At 41.4% G+C, this 20,718-nt stretch overlaps 1 protein-coding gene across 9 annotated transcripts in view; it reads right to left on the bottom strand.

The window, feature by feature from the left end:
* Positions 1-20,718, bottom strand: part of lrmp (lymphoid-restricted membrane protein) — a 52,500-nt gene that overhangs the window by 9,411 nt on the left and 22,371 nt on the right. For 3 of the 9 annotated variants that reach the window (XM_034673682.1, XM_034673687.1, XM_034673688.1), the window contains exons 17-29: positions 20,378-20,583; positions 18,807-18,918; positions 17,627-17,909; positions 16,157-16,209; positions 11,826-11,925; positions 10,445-10,619; positions 9,591-9,675; positions 2,140-2,186; positions 1,868-1,956; positions 1,535-1,722; positions 684-768; positions 504-552; positions 372-399 (exon numbers count right to left, since the gene is read on the bottom strand). In XM_034673682.1, the coding sequence (XP_034529573.1) occupies positions 372-399; positions 504-552; positions 684-768; positions 1,535-1,722; positions 1,868-1,956; positions 2,140-2,186; positions 9,591-9,675; positions 10,445-10,619; positions 11,826-11,925; positions 16,157-16,209; positions 17,627-17,909; positions 18,807-18,918; positions 20,378-20,583 (1,500 nt within the window). The remainder of the gene's footprint in view (positions 1-371; positions 400-503; positions 553-683; positions 769-1,534; positions 1,723-1,867; positions 1,957-2,139; positions 2,187-9,590; positions 9,676-10,444; positions 10,620-11,825; positions 11,926-16,156; positions 16,210-17,626; positions 17,910-18,806; positions 18,919-20,377; positions 20,584-20,718) is intronic. The other 6 variants (XM_034673683.1, XM_034673684.1, XM_034673685.1 and 3 more) reach the window with 6 other exon arrangements.

Here is a 20,718-nt window from a genome sequence, read left to right as displayed (position 1 = left end):
CCAAATCAAAAATTAGATTTCAAAATCAAATCATGAGTTTGCATTTACAAAGTGATGTATTAACTTGATATGCATACAAGAAGGGGTATTATTTGGGATTCGATGATCTGTGCTAACCTACTAGCATGCTAACATGTGAGTCTGATAAGTACTTCTAATGAAAGGCATGCTTAACCTAGCATAACATACCATGTATGGATCACTTTGCATTACAAGGGAGTTCATACATGTATAGATCAAACACATAGTGAAGCTATAAAGACCGAGATGATATACACTCGTGTTTCTACCACAAGAAGAGAACAAGAACTTTTTCTATGATCTCACTAGCATCTATAAGATGCATCTCTAAGATTAAATTGGATACATACCTCAATCTCCTTATCGCTTGGCGACAGGCTGCAGTAAAGGACAAAACAATTAGGACTCTGTGCATATTATTTACATGTCATAATAAAGTAATCAATAATAAGTTGTCTTACTATCTTTATTTGCTGTCTTACCTGTTTTTGTCCTCTTTGTCGTTTGTGTCAGAGGTTACCGATGTCTCCGCTAGAAAGGGATGTGAGGATTAGGTCAAATGGCATTAGAAATACCGGACACAATGGTGCTTAGTTTTAAAAGATAGATGGGAAATGATAGACCTACAGTATGAGAGTTTACAAGTAGTGTCTTTCACTTACATTCCTTCTCAGTGGTCACGCTGGTCTCACTTTGGTCCTCCTGAACCTTGTTCTCCTTGATGGTCTCCATGCTGCGTGAAAGCTCCTGCAGGGTTTGGACAAAGATTACTGCATCTCTCTGCTCCTTCTCCCCCTCAAGCTCTCCTTTTAACTCTGAGTACTTCACACTCACATTGCTTTCAACATCCATATTGCTCTCTGTACTCGCTCACTCCCCACTTTCCCTCCGCTCAATAGCCTTTACATGATAAAAGTGAAGATAAAAAGCAGCTGGCAGAGTAGTTGGCGCTTGACTCTGAAAACCTGATTGCGAGTGGAGAAAATAGACCTCTGCCCTCATACTTCCTCATCTTCCACAGAGATGCACGCATGCACTAGCACACACTTGCATAGCTGGAAAGACAGCATTTCATCTCATTATTGACAGAGACATTGAATCCTGTGGAGAACAGCTCCATTAACAGGATCCTGAATAAAACTGAACCAAAGCTCAATCATACATTCAGTAACTGATCATTTCCCTGCATGTTTTCGGCTCATGATTATTTTATTCACTGAAAAATTCAACTTATTTTTTAGTTTGCATGACTTCATCTTGAACTCCATAAAATATTGGTACATCATCATCACAGCCTTAAAAATAAATTAAATATGCATGATAGAAAGATTTTATAAAATCAAAAACTTAAAAGAGGAAGCATAAGCTATAGAATGATAACACATCACCACAAGTAGTGATCAACCCTCACAGTAGTCAGGGAAATAGCTTCAAATTTTTTCAACAATAACATTCAGAGAAATTAAAACCAAGAGTTAGTCAAAAAAGAAAGCAGGAGTAGATCAGGTCTTACCAGTTCCCTCTTATTTTTGCCACCTTGGGGGAGGGAATCCTTTTTGGCTGAACTATCCTCTGATTGGCTGGAGTCAGAGGTCACGCTGCCCGTTCCACTCCCAGATTGGCCAGCATGTGAAGACGATGACTGAGGAGTGTTGCTGTCGGAGAAGGTGGTCGCTCCACTGCTGGTGAGTTGGTCTGCTGCTGGAAGGAGGAGTTGGTGTGTGTGGGTGGATAAACTTACACTCAGATGAACGAAGGCGTAAACAAACAGTCGACTCAGAAATATCATCTCCTCTCTTTCTCTTCCTTGCACACTCACATGGATTTGAGAGCTCCTCTCCCTTACCTTCCATGCTGCCGGTTACTGTTGATACCTCAGCCGTACTGTCCAGCACACTCTCCTCTTCTTCCACTAACACAGGTAGAAGACACGTGCTGGAACACACATCGAGTGCGCAATTACTACATAAGAATTTGACGGAAATTAAATTTGAACCTTCCAATTTCTTCTATAACAAAAGGTTTAAACGCTTCTCTTCGCTTTTTTAAAGTGAACAGGATAAAAGAGTACCAGTTCACAATGTTCCCTGAGCGAACAGTTAACAGTGAGTCACTTACCTGTCCTCCGCTGCTGATCTGTCTACCGATTGGTCCAGGCTCAGGCTCTGAGATGGACAGAAGTAAAGGAAGAGAACGAGGGAGACGGTGAGAAAAAGACACATGTCTTTGCAGCACTGTTTTCTGGCCTGCTTTACAAGAAAATAGTCAATGATTAAAAGAAACATACATTCATTACAAGAAGCGTACCTGTCCCATGGCAGTGAAATGCTTTCTAAGCTGTAAAGAGTGTTGAAGAGAGAGATTGAGCTGATTTCTTATATAATATGGAGCTTCATGGAGAGCCCTGCAGCTCGGTGCGTGAGAGTGTGTGTATGTGTGTGTGTGCGTGGCTGAGAGGGGTGCTAAGAGAACACATTAACACTGGCACAGTGCGAAGTAGTGGAGGCGGGCTGCGTGCATACACAGTGGTGTGGACACACACTGATACACACACAATGGAACAAGGTGAGTGCTCTGAGCAATGCAATGGGATATTGTGTAATGAGTGTGCATAATATCCGCTTTGACACTGCTCAAAATAGGAGGGAGCTGCTGTACCACTGAACTTAACACAAAACCCAAGGAGACTTTGATGTGGTCTAACATCCACACAAACAGCAAATCAGTCACATTCAAAACATTACAATGTTTATCGTCTTGATTGATCGTCTCTGCCTTCCTGCAGAGCCATGTGCACTTCCAAATGATAAGCCTGAACAATCATGTCACATGACAGCATGGTAATCTGTCAAAGCAGCATATGTTTGAAAGTAGATGAAAAATACTGAATGTATAATCTCATTGCACATTTCTAAAATCGTTATCATTTTTTTTCATTTAAATCCATGGAGAACACACTGAGGGAGAACCCTCATTTGCAATGGTGCCTAGGGACAAACAAACAAAGAGCACATGCAAATAAAATCAGGAAGTTACAAATTAATATTTAGAGATGGATAGTGGGTAGCAGTAAGAAATAACATGAATAAAACAAGAAATGCATAAATAAAGTGGTGTAAGGGCAAGAATTTGACAATAAATATATAAAAGCAAAACAAAACAGTAAAAAACAGTACGGACAATTTAAGTATTAAAGCATGATCAGAAATTACCACTCTGAATTGTCTCAGTGTTATTAGTGTAGTCAACCTAAAGTTGTTCTGAAGCAAATTCCAAGTATCTGGGGCATAGAAACTAAAACCAGATTTTCCAAACTGTGCAATTAAGGGAACCTAAGGTGAGCCACAATTGGTAGAGTGTATGGTGGCTATCCATACGAATAGAGAGCAGAGTTAATATACAGTCAAGCCCAAAATTATTCATACCCCTGGCAAACTGTCACAGTCTGTGGAGGTGAAGAAATGGTTAGCGGACAAAAACATGAATGTTTTGCAGTGGCCCAGCCAGAGTCCTGACTTGAATCCAATTGAGAATCTGTGGAGGGAGCTAAAGATCAGGGTGATGGCAAGGAGACCCTCCAACCTGAAAGAGTTGGAGCTCATCGCTAAAGATGAATGGGCAAAAATACCAGTGGAGATATGCAAACAGCTGGTCAGCAATTATAGGAAGTGTTTGATTGCTTTAAAAGCTCATGAAAGTTTTTCTTTTGATTATTGAGGAGGGTATGAATAATTTTGGACATGCCACTTTTTGTTCAAATGTGAAGAAAAGCTGAGAAATCATTTTTTCCACAATGATGCCTCTTGTACATCGTCTTATTACCTTCTGAGAGACGCCTGTGTCATTTCCAATCAAGAAAAACCTTGCTGGTTGAATAAAAGTAACTTTAAGTCAAAATTTGACAGGGGTATGAATCATTTCAGGCTTGACTGTATATATTGAGTAGGGACGTTAACAATTAATGGAGTATGGATTAATTGATTGTGAACAACTTACTCAAACATGTTTTTGGTTTTCGATTTTCTATCACGTGGAACAAACGTCATGTGGTCTCATATTTGGTTCAGCTATCAGGGAGGTGTTTAAAGTTTAAAGCATGTTTCATGTGAATCAGCTGACTACACAGTGGAGACGCTCAGCTGGGGGCTGCGGCTGAGTGACAGGTCTCCACGAGCGCTTTTTAACTCTGCCATCGGACTGATTATGACCCGGCTGCGCTCCTGGCTGACACCTGACCACTTACACATGTTCACTATTCTCAATAAGTATGAGTAGACAGAAAACTGGACACTGAGTCTGCAATATGTTTCTGTTCAGTTCTCTTGTTGCAGTAAACACTAGGGGTGACCCCAAATAGTCGACTATTTGACGAGTCGTTCTAACGAGTCTTAGTCGACTGCCAATCTCATAGTTGAATATTTGCATATGAAACGTGGATCATTCCATTCAAACCATGGGGGTGCTCAATGTCTAATTTTACAATATTTTCCTGTTTCCCGTAAAAATAGTGTCTCATTTAGCCTAATTTTATATAGGTATAGACTTATTTAATGTAATTCTGAGAACAGCTCTTGAAGTGTTAAATCTCCTTAAAGTGGTAATTAAATCTCCCCTGGTAATTAAAGGTGGACTCTCCCATTTAGCGGGACCTGTGGAGCAGACGTACCTCAGCTGGTCTTTAAATCTTTCTACGTTCATAGCAGCTCAAAATGTCAGGAAATAAAACTTCAGTTGATCCTAAAAACTAGTGATGAAGATGAGGAGCAGCTTCATGAGGAGGACTGTGAGATCAAGGATTACCGGACCACACAAAAACTGTACGGGGCCAAAAGAACCAGGAGGGATACCCAAAGCTGTCCGAAGCCTCAAAAACAATCCTCAGCATCCCATCCACCTCCACACCATCAGAGAGGATATTCTCAAAGACAGGATTTACAGTCAACAAAGCAAGGAGCGCACTTCTGCCCGTACACACGATGGTTTTCCTCACGTACAATTTGAAAAGACTCAAGCGGACAAAGACGTGATGAAAGACTGTTTTAAAAGGTTCTGTTAAGAGATTTAAAAACCCTTTAGCTGGTTCAGGTTTGATTTTGAACATTATACAAATGTTTAGTCTTAAGTTGGACAAACTACCCTCCTCAGTGCTGCTCTCTGCTGTGTGAACACTGTTTAAATATCTCCTGATTCTATAGTGGAGCGTTGTTCCATGTTTAACTGATGGTGGCCTTATTTGAGTTTTCTCTCCTTCATCACCTCGTTGTTTTTGTAATATAGATTTAAAAAATCTAAGTTTTATACTTATAATATTCTGTTGTCCCTTTTACTTTAAGCTATGAGTCTCTTAATTGTAAAGGGTTATGTGTAATATTGTCATGCGGTCACCATCATGCAGACTTTGGGTCAATAAGGAAAAACAACAAACATTCCACTATTAGTCGACTATGGGCAAAATCTGATGAATCAGATTCGACTAAGTAAATCCTTAGTCGGGCTCACCCCTAGTAAACACACATGTTGTAGTCTGAGCCTTCACTTTATAAGACTGTATGTCCGTTCACATTATTTTTCTACTCCTGCTCCACACGTTGATATATTCATCGTGTTTAACATTTTGCACGCCTCAATATGATCCGTAACTATTCAATAATGCAAATTACACACATTGTGTCGCTAAGAAAAAATTGATTTAGTGGAAAAAACACTTTTGGCAAGGAGGACGTTCATGTTTTTTTTAATGACTAATCGATAATTGATTGTTAATAATTCCAAAGATCGATCATGGAGATTACTCACAGTGGATAGTGAAAGTCTACACCCCAGGTTTTGTGATGTAAAAAAATGAGACCTAGATAAATCATGTCTGAACTTTTTCCACCTTTAATATGATCTATAACGTGAACAATTCAATTGAAAAAAAAATTTAATCTTAATCTAAATAATGTGGTTGAATAAGTGTACACACCCTCTTATAACTGGGGATGTGTGTTCAGAATTGCACAATCACATTCAAACTCATGACAAATAGTAGTCAGTATCCACCTGTCATCATTTAAAGTGACTTTGATTAATCCCAATAAAGATCAGCTGTTCTAGGAGGATTTTCATGACATTTCCTCAGTTTCATCTTACAGCAAAAGCCATGGTCCACAGAGAGCTTCCAAAGCAGCAGAGGGATCTCATTGTTGAAAGGTATCAGTCAGGAGAAGGATACAAACATGTTCCAAGGCATTAGATATACCATGGACCACAGTGAAGACTGTCATCATCAAGTGGAGAAAATATGGAACAACAGTGACATCACCAAGAACTGGACATCTCTCCAAAACTGATGAAAAGACCAGAAGAAAACTGTTCAGGGAGGCTTCCAAGAGGTCTACAGCAACATTAAAGGAGCTGCAGGGATTTCTGACTAGCACTGTCTGTGTACTACATGTGACAACATCTCTCCTATTCTTCATATGTTTACTACATGTGACAACATCTCTCCTATTCTTCATATGTTTCTGCTATGGGTAGAGTGACAAGACGGAAGACTTTTCTTATGAAGACAAACATCCAAGCCCTGCAACATGTTTCAAAAACACACATGAAGTCTCCCAAAAGCATCAAATGTTTTATGGTCTGATGAAACTAAGGTGGAACTTTTTGGCCATAATTCCAAAAGGTATGTTTGTCATAAAAACAACACTGCACATCACATAAAGAACACCAGACCCACAGAGAAGCATGGTGGGGGCAGCATCATGCTTTGGGCCTGTTTTTCTTCAGCTGGAACCAGGGCCTTAGTCAAGGTGGAGGGAAGTATGAACAGTTACAAACACCAGTCAGTTTAACACAAAACCTCCAGGCCTCCGTTAGAAAGATGAAGATGAAGAGGAATTTCAACTTTCAACACGACAACAAACCAAAGCATACATCCAAATCAACAACAGCATGGCTTCACCAGAAGAAGATTCAAGTTTTGGAATGGCCCAGCCAGAGTCCAGACCTGAATCCAGTTGAATATCTGTGGGGTGGTCTGAAGAGGGCTGTGCACAGGAGATGACCTCACTATCTGATGGATTTGGAGCTTTTTTGTAAGGAAGAATGGGCAAATATCACCACGTCAAGATGTGCCATGCTAATAGACTCCTACAAAAAAAAGTGCTGTAATAAAATCAAAAGGTGCTTCAAACAATTATCAGTTAAAGTGTGTGTACACTTCTGAAACCACATTATTTTAGTTTTTTATTCTTCCCCCTAAAATATTTCAAATATTTTTCCAGTTGAATTGTTCACGTTATAGGTCACATTAAAGGTGAAAAAAGTTCTGACATGATTTATCTTGTTCTCATTTTTTTACTTCACAAAACCTGAGATTTTAACAGGGGGGTGTAGTCTTTCGGTATCCACTGTGTGTGTATATATATATTAGAACTGAACTATTTTCAGTGTTTTAAATATCTGTCAAGATTTTGATAACGTTCTAACGCTAGGTTAAAGTGGGCGGGGTTAACCTGGGTATTCATTACAACATAAATATCCAACCAATCAAAAAAAAAAAACACGTGCACACATGTTCAACTCCTCTCTGCGTCGCCTTAGCATGTTGTTAGCTTGTTTGCTAATCACATACTGCCTGTAATCTGTCTGTATAGCTGTCTGTCTGCTCTTTGTGTCACTGTGATCATGTGTCTCTGTCTGCACAGAAGATGATTGTGGTCATTGTTCTTTTTCCTGACTGCGGTGAATTTGGGGAAACATTGGGCCGCGGTTTACTTGAGCCGTGGTCGAGTGGCTAAAGCAGTCCAGCATATGCTTGGCTCACTTCCCCAGGACCGGATCATTAACTTTCCCCAAACAGCTCAGAGCTCAGCCAAAGGGCTCCGTCTTACACCTGGAGCCGTGCTCTGCCTTCCTGTGCCTTCCTGTGCTCCGGGCATCAAATGGTCCTAATACCCGGAACATGGAGACTACTAAATGATAAAACTAATTAATTAGATAAGTTCTGATTCTGAAGTATTTTGTAGCCCAGCACTCAGAGACCATTTGAAATGAATCATTTTCAGATTATGGAGTTTATATTTTATAGATTCAGAGTCAGACGGCTCAAACACGCAGGCTGTGAACACACCTGATGTGTCAATCAAAGAGTTAGGCCACGCCCACACAGTCCTGAGGAATGGGCTGAACTGGAAAATAAGCTTTTTCATAGTTATGGATGTTTATTTTCACTCAGATTTTTGTTGATGCTTAATGACACATTATTTTTTTATATTCTATATGATTTTTTCAATACTCCATTCATGTTTCCAGAGGCTTTAATAACAAAAAACAGCAATAATAATTTGTCTGAAAACAGTTTTTGACCAAGCTTTAAGAGTGTAAACAGCACCTTTTTTTTTTAGCACTCCCAAAGCATCAAAGACTCTTTCTTGGATCCCCTCAGACTTCCTCTCAGTGGAGGCAGCCCAGCATGCCAGCAGGAGCCTATATAGATTTATGTAGTCTCCTATATTGACCTGACAGCAGTCCAGCCAAACAAACTGTGGTTAAACAGAATCACACAACACACGTGAGCCTCGGCTGCAACATGAAATAATGCAACTCAATCTGTGGTTGAGGCTGAGCGTAATTACCATGAAGACACCTCATTGTATGTACCGTACATCAAAGCAGCTCATTGTCTGTGCTAATTGGTTCAGAGAGACAGAAAATACATTGATGTCAAATTCTTTCCAGGCTTTTGCCGATGGGGTTTGGAAAAGAGGCTTTGGTTTTTGATGCATACTGTTGGCTTAAGGAAACATTCTTATTTTTTTTATATCATATAAAGTTTGCTCAATGTACAGAAAACGTACTGAAAAAAAAAAACGCTTTGAAAATAAATTAATTGTGCAAGTTATTTATCAAGCAAAAATGTTGTCTTGATGGCTCTATTAAAATATTGTGACATCTCAGAATTCCTTTCAAGTAATTTTTCCAACATTAAATAAACAGAACTTGTAATAAGTTAATTATAAATTCCTCACAATCCCTACAAAACTATTTTTGGAATGGTATAGTTACATCATTATCACATTTTTTCATTTCATCTTCGTCTTGACAATTTCCTCTGAGTTATGATTATCATTGTTTACTCTCTTTTGTGAAGCACTATGCGTTCTTATAATCAAACTTCATGTATTCTATCCAAAAACAGGAATCAATAGTTGTATCTCAGTTAGGAACTATCTTGTACTTGCCTCCTCCAGCAACCGAGCTCAGAAAACCAGAGACCCCATCTGGCTACTGCGAACATAATCAGTTCAAGTAGTCAAAAAATAATGCTTATTTTAATACACTGATGATTTCCATTAATTTACATCCTCTCTCTGCCTCACCCTCGCTCCTGAAGAGGCACTCGCCCTGCCCACTGCCCATCCACACCTACTCAATGCAGCCATGACATACAGAAAGTGTCAGATGGAGAGCAACAGAAACAGGGTCAAAAAGAGGAAAAGGAAGCAGTGACAGGGCTGTGTGTGGTAGAGAATAAAGAAGTTGCATCCCCCTGTGCACTGAAATACTTCCCCTCTGCTACTAACCTTAGTACGGCTCATGGCTTCAACGCTCGAGTTCGCTTCGCCTTCTTTCTCTTCTTCTCTTCCCGCCTCGCTGGTCGGCTGGGTGCTATCCACAAATACAAGGTCAAAGGTCGACAGTTAAGACATTTCCACTTTTTTTTAATCTTGATTTTTAACATTAAATGTACATTCTGTCTAGATACACAAGTGCTGCATGAAGCAAAGAGACGAGGAACAGGCTATGTCTCTTTGTATGTTGATTATGTGATGCAAAGCATGGCAGCAGAGATACTTACTGGGCTGCACACTCCTCCCACAGAGGGGAAAACACCTATTTGACTAGCAAATGTGGACCAAGTCAAAAGGAAAGGGCATAACTCAGTCAAATGGGGACTTCAACTGACTGGCATGACTATTGATAAAGCCTATTAACTCCAAGCACACAGACTGTGAACATTTTACAAGGAACTGTAAAAGGAAGTTGGTGAGGCTGGGGGTTATTGACAGTTTCCTGACAACAGAAGTATCTGTTTTGTACCTTTTAGGTTGAATTTGTTGACTTAAACACATCTCTATGAGTGGGTTTGTGGGTAAAGTTGGTCGTGATAGAGAGTAAAATTCTCATGTAGGTTATAGGATTAAAGCCACATTTTAAAGAAGTGCAAATAGTATGGGACTTTTTCACCTCTAGAGGAAGCACCAAAATGCATAAAGCAGTGCAAGAGATTCTTCTTCTTTAGTACCAACAAATCAGCAGACGTAATTTTACTCTGCAATATTTTCTATTAATGGGTATTTCCGTTTAGGGAACGCAGTCTAATACTGTGATTATGCCTTGTATCTGTTATATTTAATATCTATTTTTTTCAATTCACCTTGTGCTCTGGGTAACAGTCTCATCTGCTTCTGGTGCTGTACTGTTGAGGGGAACCATCTTGGCCTCAGATGAAGAGGTGGTACTTAGTGTGACTGTTTGGTCCTTTTCAGGTGAGCTGTTTATGTTTTGGGCCGAGGAGTTTGACGCTGCGGTTTCAACAGGTGCTGTATCTGCTGAAACAAAAGAAAAATCAGGGCAATACTCTACTGAACTGTATCATGAATGTGTGATGCGTGATGGTCAGTGCATTCTACTGTTATGGGCATTTAATTTATCTTTAGTACATAAATGACAAAGAACTTAACACAATGTAATCTGCTTTGAAATATAACTCAATAGCTTTTAGACTGTATTTAATGCAGGACACAACTGAACCGTTTTTCAATATATAAACACAACCAATAAAAAAATGTCATCAGTTATGCTGCTATAGGCTTAGACTGACACACTGGGATCCTGTTATTCCCTCTCTCTTCTCTGTCTGTCTGACACTTACTTTAACTCTACCCGTCCCATTAAAGTTACTAACCATAGACCTTTCTGGAGTCCCTGAGCTCTCGTCTCGTAGGTCCCTCTGGATCGCTACTGTAGCGACGTACTGCTGTGGACGTGCCAGACTCCAGCTGCTTCAACTGCTACTATCCGTCTCTCCACTATCATCTCTCTTTTTTCATCTCCCTCATCCTTCTTTCCAATCCCAACATGGTAGAGGCAGATGGCTAGCTAAGATGAGTCTGGTTCTGCTGGAGGTTTCTGCCTGTTAAAGGAAGTTGTTCCTTGCCACTGTAACTTGCTAAATGCTGCAAAGGGCTCTGCTCATGGTGGATTAAGATGAGATCAGACTGAGTCCTGTCTGTAAGAAGGGACTCAGTCTTATCCTGTCTTGATGTTGGGTCTTTGTTAATAATATAAAATGGAGTACGGTCTAGACCTGCTCTGTTTGTGAAGAGTCTTGGATCAACATTTGATGTCATTTGGCGCAATATAAAGATTGATTGATTGATTTATTGATAAACAAAGCAGCAATTAACACTTGACTCTTCCATTTAGGTATATTTTGGTCTGTCATATCCCTTTAAGCAGCATTGCAGCAACAAAGTTCATCATTTTACAGAGAACATGGTGTTCTGGATTATGAAACAAAACATGTGGATAAAGGCCTCTCCTCATTAACATACAAACAATATAACAAGTGAGTCAGGAAATGAGTCACATTTGTGTAGAGATGTAAACACACATTGTAGAGCCTCAAGCTAGCACTAAGGTGTGTGTGTTATTAAAATAAGAAATACTCCATAAGGAGGGGAGGGGGTAAAGCAGGAAGCTGGTGTGTGATCTATGTAGAAGATGAATTAGAGATAGGCAGGCAGAGCTCTTACTGTTGTTCTCTGAGTGGGACAGTTCAGATGGAGCATCTGCCTCTGGGTTTTGAACACTGACAGCTTGTGAGTGGGCGTCTGATGACACTGCTGCTTCCTCCTGCAAAAACACACACACAATGACATGACATGATAAATTATTCAAAAAGGAAAGGGGTGAAAAGATCAAACAGGCAAAACACACTAACCATGAACCAAACAGAAGGCCAACAATCAGTCAATAGAAACAAGCCTCTGGCAGATAAGAATTTGCAGAGGCAGTCAAAAAAGAATCAAATAGATGACAGAATACACAAAGCATCTGTTCCATCAGTGATGAAGTGTCGCAAAGACCGCCAATTACTGTCATCTTCAAAGGAATTCAAAACCTAGTATCCTTTCATAATGACTGCAGGATTGATGGAGCATTTTAATTAGCTTCAAAAACCTCACAGGCACAACATTAATGAAACACTGAGGAAAGTAAGTGACAAATATTTGGATTAAAGATACATAGTATGCAGTTAAGTGCAAAGCATACAACATTATTTTCCTTCATACAGGTACATTTTCCCTTCTCTAGCCAATAACTTCAAGTCATTTCCACTTTCACCTAAGTGTGACCTATAAGGTTCATCACTGTTATGCTATATAAAGAAGTGGACAGCTTCAACACAAGCACACAGACTGCACACAGACTGCATACATGCTGCATACAGGCTGCATACAGACTGCACACAGACTGCATACAGGCTGCATACAGACTGCATACAGGCTGCATACAGACTGCATACAGACTGCATACAGGCTGCATACAGACTGCATACATGCTGCATACAGACTGCATACAGACTGCATACAGGCTGCATACAGACTGCATACAGGCTGCATACAGACTGCATACAGACTGCATACAGGCTGCATACAGACTGCATACAGACTGCATACAGGCTGCATACAGGCTGCATACAGGCTGCATACAGACTGCATACAGACTGCATACAGGCTGCATACAGACTGCATACAGACTGCATACAGACTGCATACAGGCTGCATACAGGCTGCATACAGACTGCACACAGACTGCACACAGACTGCATACATGCTGCATACAGGCTGCATACAGACTGCATACAGACTGCATACAGGCTGCATACAGGCTGCATACAGACTGCATACAGACTGCATACAGGCTGCATACAGGCTGCATACAGACTGCATACAGATTGCATACAGACTGCATACAGACTGCATACAGGCTGCATACAGGCCGCATACAGGCTGCATAAAGGCTGCATACAGGCTGCATACAGGCTGCATACAGGCTGCATACAGGCTGCATACAGGCTGCATACAGGCCGCATACAGGCCGCATACTGGCTGCATACAGGCTGCATACAGGCCGCATACTGGCCGCATACAGGCCGCATACAGGCCGCATACAGGCCGCATACAGGCCGCATAAAGACTGCATACAGGCTGCATACAGGCCGCATACAGGCTGCATACAGGCTGCATACAGACTGCATACAGACTGCATACAGGCTGCATACAGGCTGCATACAGGCTGCATACAGGCTGCATACAGGCTGCATACAGGCTGCATACAGGCTGCATACAGGCTGCATACAGGCCGCATACAGGCCGCATACAGGCCGCATACAGACTGCATACAGGCTGCATACAGGCTGCATACAGACTGCATAGAGACTGCATACAGGCTGCATACAGGCCGCATACAGGCCGCATACAGGCCGCATACAGGTCGCATACAGGCCGCATACAGACCGCATAAAGGCCGCATACAGGCCGCATACAGGCTGCATACAGACTGCATAAAGGCTGCATACAGACTGCATACAGGCTGCATACAGACTGCATACAGACTGCATACAGGCCGCATACAGGCCGCATACAGACCGCATACAGGCCGCATACAGGCCGCATACAGACTGCATACAGGCTACATGCAGGCTGCATACAGACTGCACACAGGATGCGGCCCAAACAGCTACACTTAGTTCCTCTAAGATTCATTTACCTTTATCACTCTACAAACTGTTGATTGCTTGGAAAGTTCCTACTTCCTTCTCACTGTTGTAAAGGAAGTTGGAAGTTATATTCCCAAAAGCGACAAGAATCAGTGCTATGTGCCAAACACGTTTTTAAAAATGCACTAAGTGAGAGAAAGTAAGCTGAGCACCATATTTGTTTTGGTACTGCTCCTGATGACATAATTTCACAGCTGTCACACCCCTGACAGCTGACCAGTTCAACTACTGTCATCTAACATTAGCATCTTAACATGCTAGGATTAAGTGTAATGCCCGGGTGCCCCTTAACATTATTTGCTCAGGGCATATAAAGTAACCCATACAAAATATGGGTTACTTTATCTCTTTTGTTACTTATACATTTCTGGGTTTTTTACATGTTTCACACCACAGCCCAGCTGGAACTTATCTTGTCTAAGTCTTAAGACCGTTGTGTTGTGGTTGGTCCTAAACTTGTCAGTTGAAGTCTTTAGTTCTCACTATTGTTCTTACTCAATTTAAGATAACTGACGAAGCTTGTAAATCCCTGTGAAGCATACTGAGGTTTTTACTGTAGTAACAAATATTTATTAGCTTTTAGAGTAAATCAAACTCATTGTTTGATTGCAAGGATCTGTGCCTGTACTCTCAAATAATATGAGAATGCTCTCAGAGAGCTCCTAGCTTGGTTTGAAAAATATGGCAAGGACTCCTAGCTTAGGAATGATTTAGGAATATTCTTAGAGAAGCTCCAAGCAAGCAAAGGGCAGACATTTTTATCACAGAAAGGAGGCATGATTGACCCTATTACTAAGTATGACTTTCAAAAGCTGTGATTGGTTAAACTATACAAGAAAAAAAAATCTCTTGGAGATAATGTAGAAGGATATTGGATTTTATAAACCTAACAATCAAATCTGGTTAGACATTGGCTAACAAAAACCTCTGTTCAATAATTTGTATGCCATACTTTGAGAGTATATAATCAAGCAGACAACATGTCTTTAAACAGGCTCTCTTGCACAGTAACCTCTTCCTATGCTGATGGTTTTTAGCGGTATTACCCACATATATAGACTCTACCTGGACAGGCAGCCTGCAAATATATATATTATTTTTACCCACAGACCATCGTCATCTAAGATGGACAAACAAGTGTGCGATGTGTACTTGCTCTGCATCCCTCTCCCTTGATCGGAGAGAAACTGCTGTTCTGTTTCTCCTGAAATGATTGCAGTATGATGTCTCATGTTAACTATGAACCTTCTCACTGTTTTAACATTTTTGTGCAGCTTGTTGATGCTGATATTTTTTAGTTTTGCTACATCATTACTAAAAAGTCTCTCTTTACAAGGCTGATGTGATAACAAGTGATAGCAAGAAAAACTGTTGAATTTTTCCAGCTGCCAAATATCTTAATGCTGTGATCAGATTCATTTCCAGCAAAACTGGGTGTTTGCATTGATTGTAGATATGAGTGTTGCTCTGATGAGATTTACTACAAACATGATTGCTGCACCATCCAATCTGTCATTCAGTGTTTGGTGAACAATTCTCCTATCTCACCGTCTTTCCACCTTTACTTCTTTGCTTAAGAAACTCCTTAAAAGTCCTCTCTACTACTCCTGAAAGCTTTTTCACCAGTTACTCTGTTAAGGGCTAAGATGCTTTGTGAAATAACTTTAATCTCTACCACCGTCTAGTCTAACCTTTGAGAGTAAATTCTTTAAAAATGTCAAAATTCTGAGGGTTTTCTTAGAACTTGGTCACTAGGAGCAGATCATTTTACAAGGAGGCTTTATATATATGGCTCCTTGTTAACAAGAGCATTTTACATTATCCTGAATTATTTTCAATCACAATGTATTTTGGGTGCATGGTTTCCACATGTGGAGATACTGTTTGTAAGTTATTATAAAGCAAGGCTTTAGTTGGTCAAAAGAAAGAATAACTTATCTTTAGTCTGGCAAGCTACACACTTACACAACTTGAGTTTGCATCATCCCACTGGAAGTTAAACTAAAATACTACATCTAGCTGTTAGACGACTTAAAGTTTCCTGAGGTTTAACATTTTTTTTTAAATTTTTTTTTAAGGATTAGAGTATGTCACTTCGGCATGTAATATCAAATGTTATAATTCACTTCAGCAGTTTTTGAGAGGCAAAGCCCCAAATTAGTGCCAGTAAAAGGAACAGGTGGAATGAAAAGTCTAAGAATGAACACAGGTCTCAAACAGGCACCATTCCAGATATGGTGGGCATCTGGAAATATACAAGTTCTCAAATCCATTACAGGGTAATTGTACAATTCATTTTACCTGTGAAGATTGACAGTTCACTTCTGGCTTTAACTCAGTGCAGGATTCAGAGTCTGCAACAGATACAGAAGAGGTAGAGGAGATGAATTACAGGAAGACAAAACTGGACTGACAAGTGAGCTTTTATTGAAAACCCCAAACCCCCTGAGTTCAAAAGCCACCCAAAAACAACCAGCTCACCTCTACCATAAAAGGGTCAGACTGTCTATTATGCAAGGCACCGAGCTGGGGGAGGGGCAGAGAGGTTAAAATACCATGCATGGCTAAGGTGGCATTAATGACCACATTCGCACTCTAGTTTTCGGTCTCTCTTCCTGCCAGCTGTTCATGCAGGCAGAGGAATGAGGGATTACTGGGCTCACTTCTGCCTCGGACTAGTCGTACACCTGGCCATACAAGGACCTTGAGGAAGAGAGGATTTCACATACTGTGTAGAAACCACAAACACACACACTCTACACACAACCTTTGTGAGACCATGGACACAACAACCATAGAAGGTAGGGGTCTACTTCCAAGGGCCTAAGTTTTTGTGTGTGTGTGTGTGTGTGTGTGTCCTTGCAGTGAGTGAGTGTGTGCACTGGACTGGTGCTTCAAGGGTGGCTAAGTGCCCTGTGCCTCCCATGGATTACAAAGTGATAATCCACATACATCCCTTTCTCTCTGTCACACACACACTCATCAACAGTCAAAGACAATAACTAAGTCTGTAAATAATTTTCATCTTTGGAGTTTATCCTGTGAACAAGGTTGTAAGGCGTGTGAATTATCTAAGGAAGTATTACTAGATACCCCGATGATGTGGTGTTTTAATTGACTGTAACACTCACATTAACTGAAAATGGTAGCAGATTAACTTTTTCCAAACTGACTGTCAAGTCTAAGGAAATTGAAGTTCTGCATCCTTTGCTTGTATTCTATGTTGCATCGTGTGTCCACCTGCCCAGGGACAGCAGAGGGAATCTAGCTAATCAGCTGAATCTGGTGCAATGAATCTCCTCTCATTGACTTTAATGTATGTTACACATGGTCCCTGACAAACTAGGATTTCCCCATGTATTCCCATGCTAAGTTGAGAAGGGATGCATCAACTGGCATTCTTGTTGCATAAAGCTGACTCAAGGCTTACGGCTACTGTTAATCCTACTGAGAAGGATCCCGAGCTGGGAACAGATTGAGTAGTGATCAAATGGGGCTACAACAATATTATATTTAGCCCTATTTGGTTTGGCTTTATGAGGTTCCTCTTAGCTCTGGGCTAATTCTGGTACATAGTGGATTTAAAAGGCTCAGAGAAGTTTTCAACTTTTGCTGAGATAGCATCACAGATTTAATCTGATGAAAGCCTGGTCATAATAAATACATGGATGTATACAAGTGTTATTACATTTTATGAAACTCCATGGAAGTTATAATAGTAACATAGCAGTTGGAGTGTGTTTTTTGTGTCAACTCTGCTCCCCTACTCACCTTGTCCATTTCCTCCTGCACCATGTCCAGGCTGGGTCTCCTCAGGACAGGCAGACAGAGGAGTGGATGTGTCTCTCACTTCTCCCTCTCCTGCTGTATCCACCACTGTCCACTTCTCTTCCCCCTCCTCCTCCACTTCAGCTCTCTCCGTTAGCTTATCTGCAGTCTCCTCTGGCTTGCTGTTCGGAAGCTCGCCCTGATCTTTGCAATTCCTCTCTGCCAACTCGTTCTTTAGGAAGTCTTGAAGGGCAAACTCCTCATCCCAGTCCAGGTCATCTCCTTGCTGAAATAATAGAAGAAGGGGAGGACAGTTTGTTACTTCAAGTGAGATGCACAAAAGCTCTCATGATGTATTAAATCGCTCAGTGGCAAAATGCTACTTAAGGGCTTGTGTGTGATGAGGCTGAAGACAGTCACCATGGAGAAAAACTCAGACTTGTCCAACAGATACACCAGAGAATAAAAAAGACAGAGCTGGACAAACTGTGATTTCTACAAAATAAAAAAATCAGCAGAGAAGCTGAGAGCAAAATAAACCAGTCCTCTGTTAGTGGATACACATATGAGGAGGAAAATATCATTTTAGCAGCAGTACCTTGTCTTAGAGCTTCACTGATTTTCAAAAAACGAACTGTAATGTTTTCAAAAGCAGAGACTGGCAACTGTATGCAAATCTGTCTACTCAGAGACATTAAAACAATGGTGCTGTAAGGGAAATGTTCAAGCATGCATGAGTGCATTTCTGTACCAAGAGCAGTGCGTAGGTGTGTGGTCACATCTGATTCTCTGTGTGTGTGTGTGTGTGTGTGTGTGCGTGTGCGTGTGCGTGTGCTTGCTGTGTGTGGGTGCACATGTCCACTTCAGCCGCCAACTCGCACTTAGCTCTCTTCTCCCAGAGACTCCATCTGTCTGAATGCAGTACAAATACTGGCACTATTTTCCAAGCTGATCCTCCAGCATCCCTCTACTGTAGCAACTGATCGTTAATACTTAAGACACAGTATATAATGTCTAAGTTGAATGAAAATCCTGATTTGTGCCAGCAAAAAACTGCAAGGGAAATATGTTCCTAAAATAAAATATAAAGACATTAGATTGAGATGTAAAGAGAATGTCTGAGAGTGGTGAAAGCAAAAGGAATCCTAGGTTCTCAGATTAAAGCCTGCCCTTCGTCTCTGACCTCTTCCTCTGGTACAGGTGTCTGGCATGAGGCCTCTCTGCTGTCCTGGGGTGTCTTTTGCTGCTCCAGTTCCTCGCTCAGCTGGCGCTTCTGGTTCTCCTGCTCCTGCACCCTGCATGCAAAAAAAGCAAAATCCTGTTTCAAAAAAACAGCTGAGGGATTATTAATCTATAAAGAAAAGCTGGAAGAAAATCACTGATCGGACATTAGAAAACATATCCTAGAAGAGAGTACAGTGGACATACTGTACCCAATCCGCAGGCCCATGCAGTGTCCCATTCTGTTGCCCAGGGTGACCAGCGCCAGTTCCCCGACTGGCCCGGCAACGGCTTCTTCACTTCACTGTTTTCTAGTCGAGTCCCAACCCAAACTTCTACTTTCAGACTCCACACAGATCATCGAATGCTTGACCTATAACCCTGTCCCTGTCTTAAAATCCAGTCTGTTATCCCACTCCAGTGCAAGTGGTAATACTTAAGCTATCAGTTTTCTGACTTCCCAACAGCATTCAAGTTTGTGAGTTTGCCCTGGAAACTGAGCACCAGTAAATCCCAGCTGGACAGCCAGACCAGTTCTCCTTCTCTAGTCTGATTCAGTATCCCGTTAGCTCCGGTATATATCTGAAGGGGATGGCCGTCTCCATGAACACACAGACAAACACACACACACACACACACACACACACAGACACAGACACACAGAACAAGGAAAACTCATCCCCAGAGAGTAAGAATGAAGTCCACTTTTTGGCTCAGAGCCAGAACTCAGGAGGCGGGTCTTGTGGGGTCAGTGAGGTCAGCTGATTGACAGATCTTTCCCCCTCTCACTCTCTGATTATCCAAGTGAGACAAAGCACTGGAGGACAGAGAGACCCAAAATTTGTAGGGCTCTGACTTCAGCAGGTAAAAGTTTTGTACAGTTAGAGAAAGTTCTACAACGTGGATCTCTCTTTACAAAAAGATCTAATAGCAGGAAAACATTATATGTTGCATACATCCTCATCACCTTGCCTGGTAACTTACTTTCCTTTTGTCCATTCAAGTCATTAAAGATCCTGAAAGCGCTGTTGGTGCCTTAACAGCCCTAATGAGACAGCTACAGGCTTGTATGAACTTTGAAAGTCAGCTAGGCTAACCAGCCTGCCTTAATAGCTCATTAAGCCTCGACTGCTCCTCTAAGTTGGTAAGCATACTGCTGGCTTTAATGGGCTTGTAGCTCTCTAACTATTCCCCTTTCAGTGGAATCAGTATTACCTTACTTAGCCAGAAATGAACTGCCGAGCTCTGCATACCAGGCTTTAATTCAGCCAATAAGATCACAGCTTTACAAGAACTCAACTTCATAGAATTATAGTCCTACCTTACATTCAAGTTGCTATTAAATCAGCAAGCGTAAGATCCACTGCAAATACATTCTCGTCCATCTTCCTCTGGTATTTCCCTTCGAGCTTTCTCTCCCTTGCAACATTTTCAGACATCACTCGGTTCACAGAGACCGCACATTTCTGACTGCCCACTAATTTTCACAGACCCACATCCACAGAGACACTGCAGGAAAGGAGTTTTGCTCACCTGACTGATAGGTGCAGGATCTCAGTGCGGGACCTCCTCATGTTGCTGGCCATTTTGATCAGCTCCTTCTCCAGCGAGTCTGTATACTGGGCCAGCTGGTCCAGGCTGAGGGCCCAGTCTGCCCTCCTTGCATCCAGTTCGGCCTGCGCTGTCTGTGGGAAGATAAGGCCGAGGGGTTGGTGTAGATCAGGAAGGGCCGCAGGCTGCTGCACAGCCCAAAAAAGAAATCCTATGAAAAGTTCTGACACCCAACTGACACGAAATCTTTCCTTTTAGTCAGCGCGCAGAGGAACAAACAGAGGAACACTGGGACAGCTCTGCTCCACTAATGATTTCTGTCT

The sequence above is a fragment of the Notolabrus celidotus genome, chromosome 21 (assembly GCF_009762535.1).
Source record: "Notolabrus celidotus isolate fNotCel1 chromosome 21, fNotCel1.pri, whole genome shotgun sequence".
NCBI lineage: Eukaryota > Metazoa > Chordata > Actinopteri > Labriformes > Labridae > Notolabrus > Notolabrus celidotus.
This window is presented reverse-complemented; position numbering and strand designations above follow the sequence as displayed.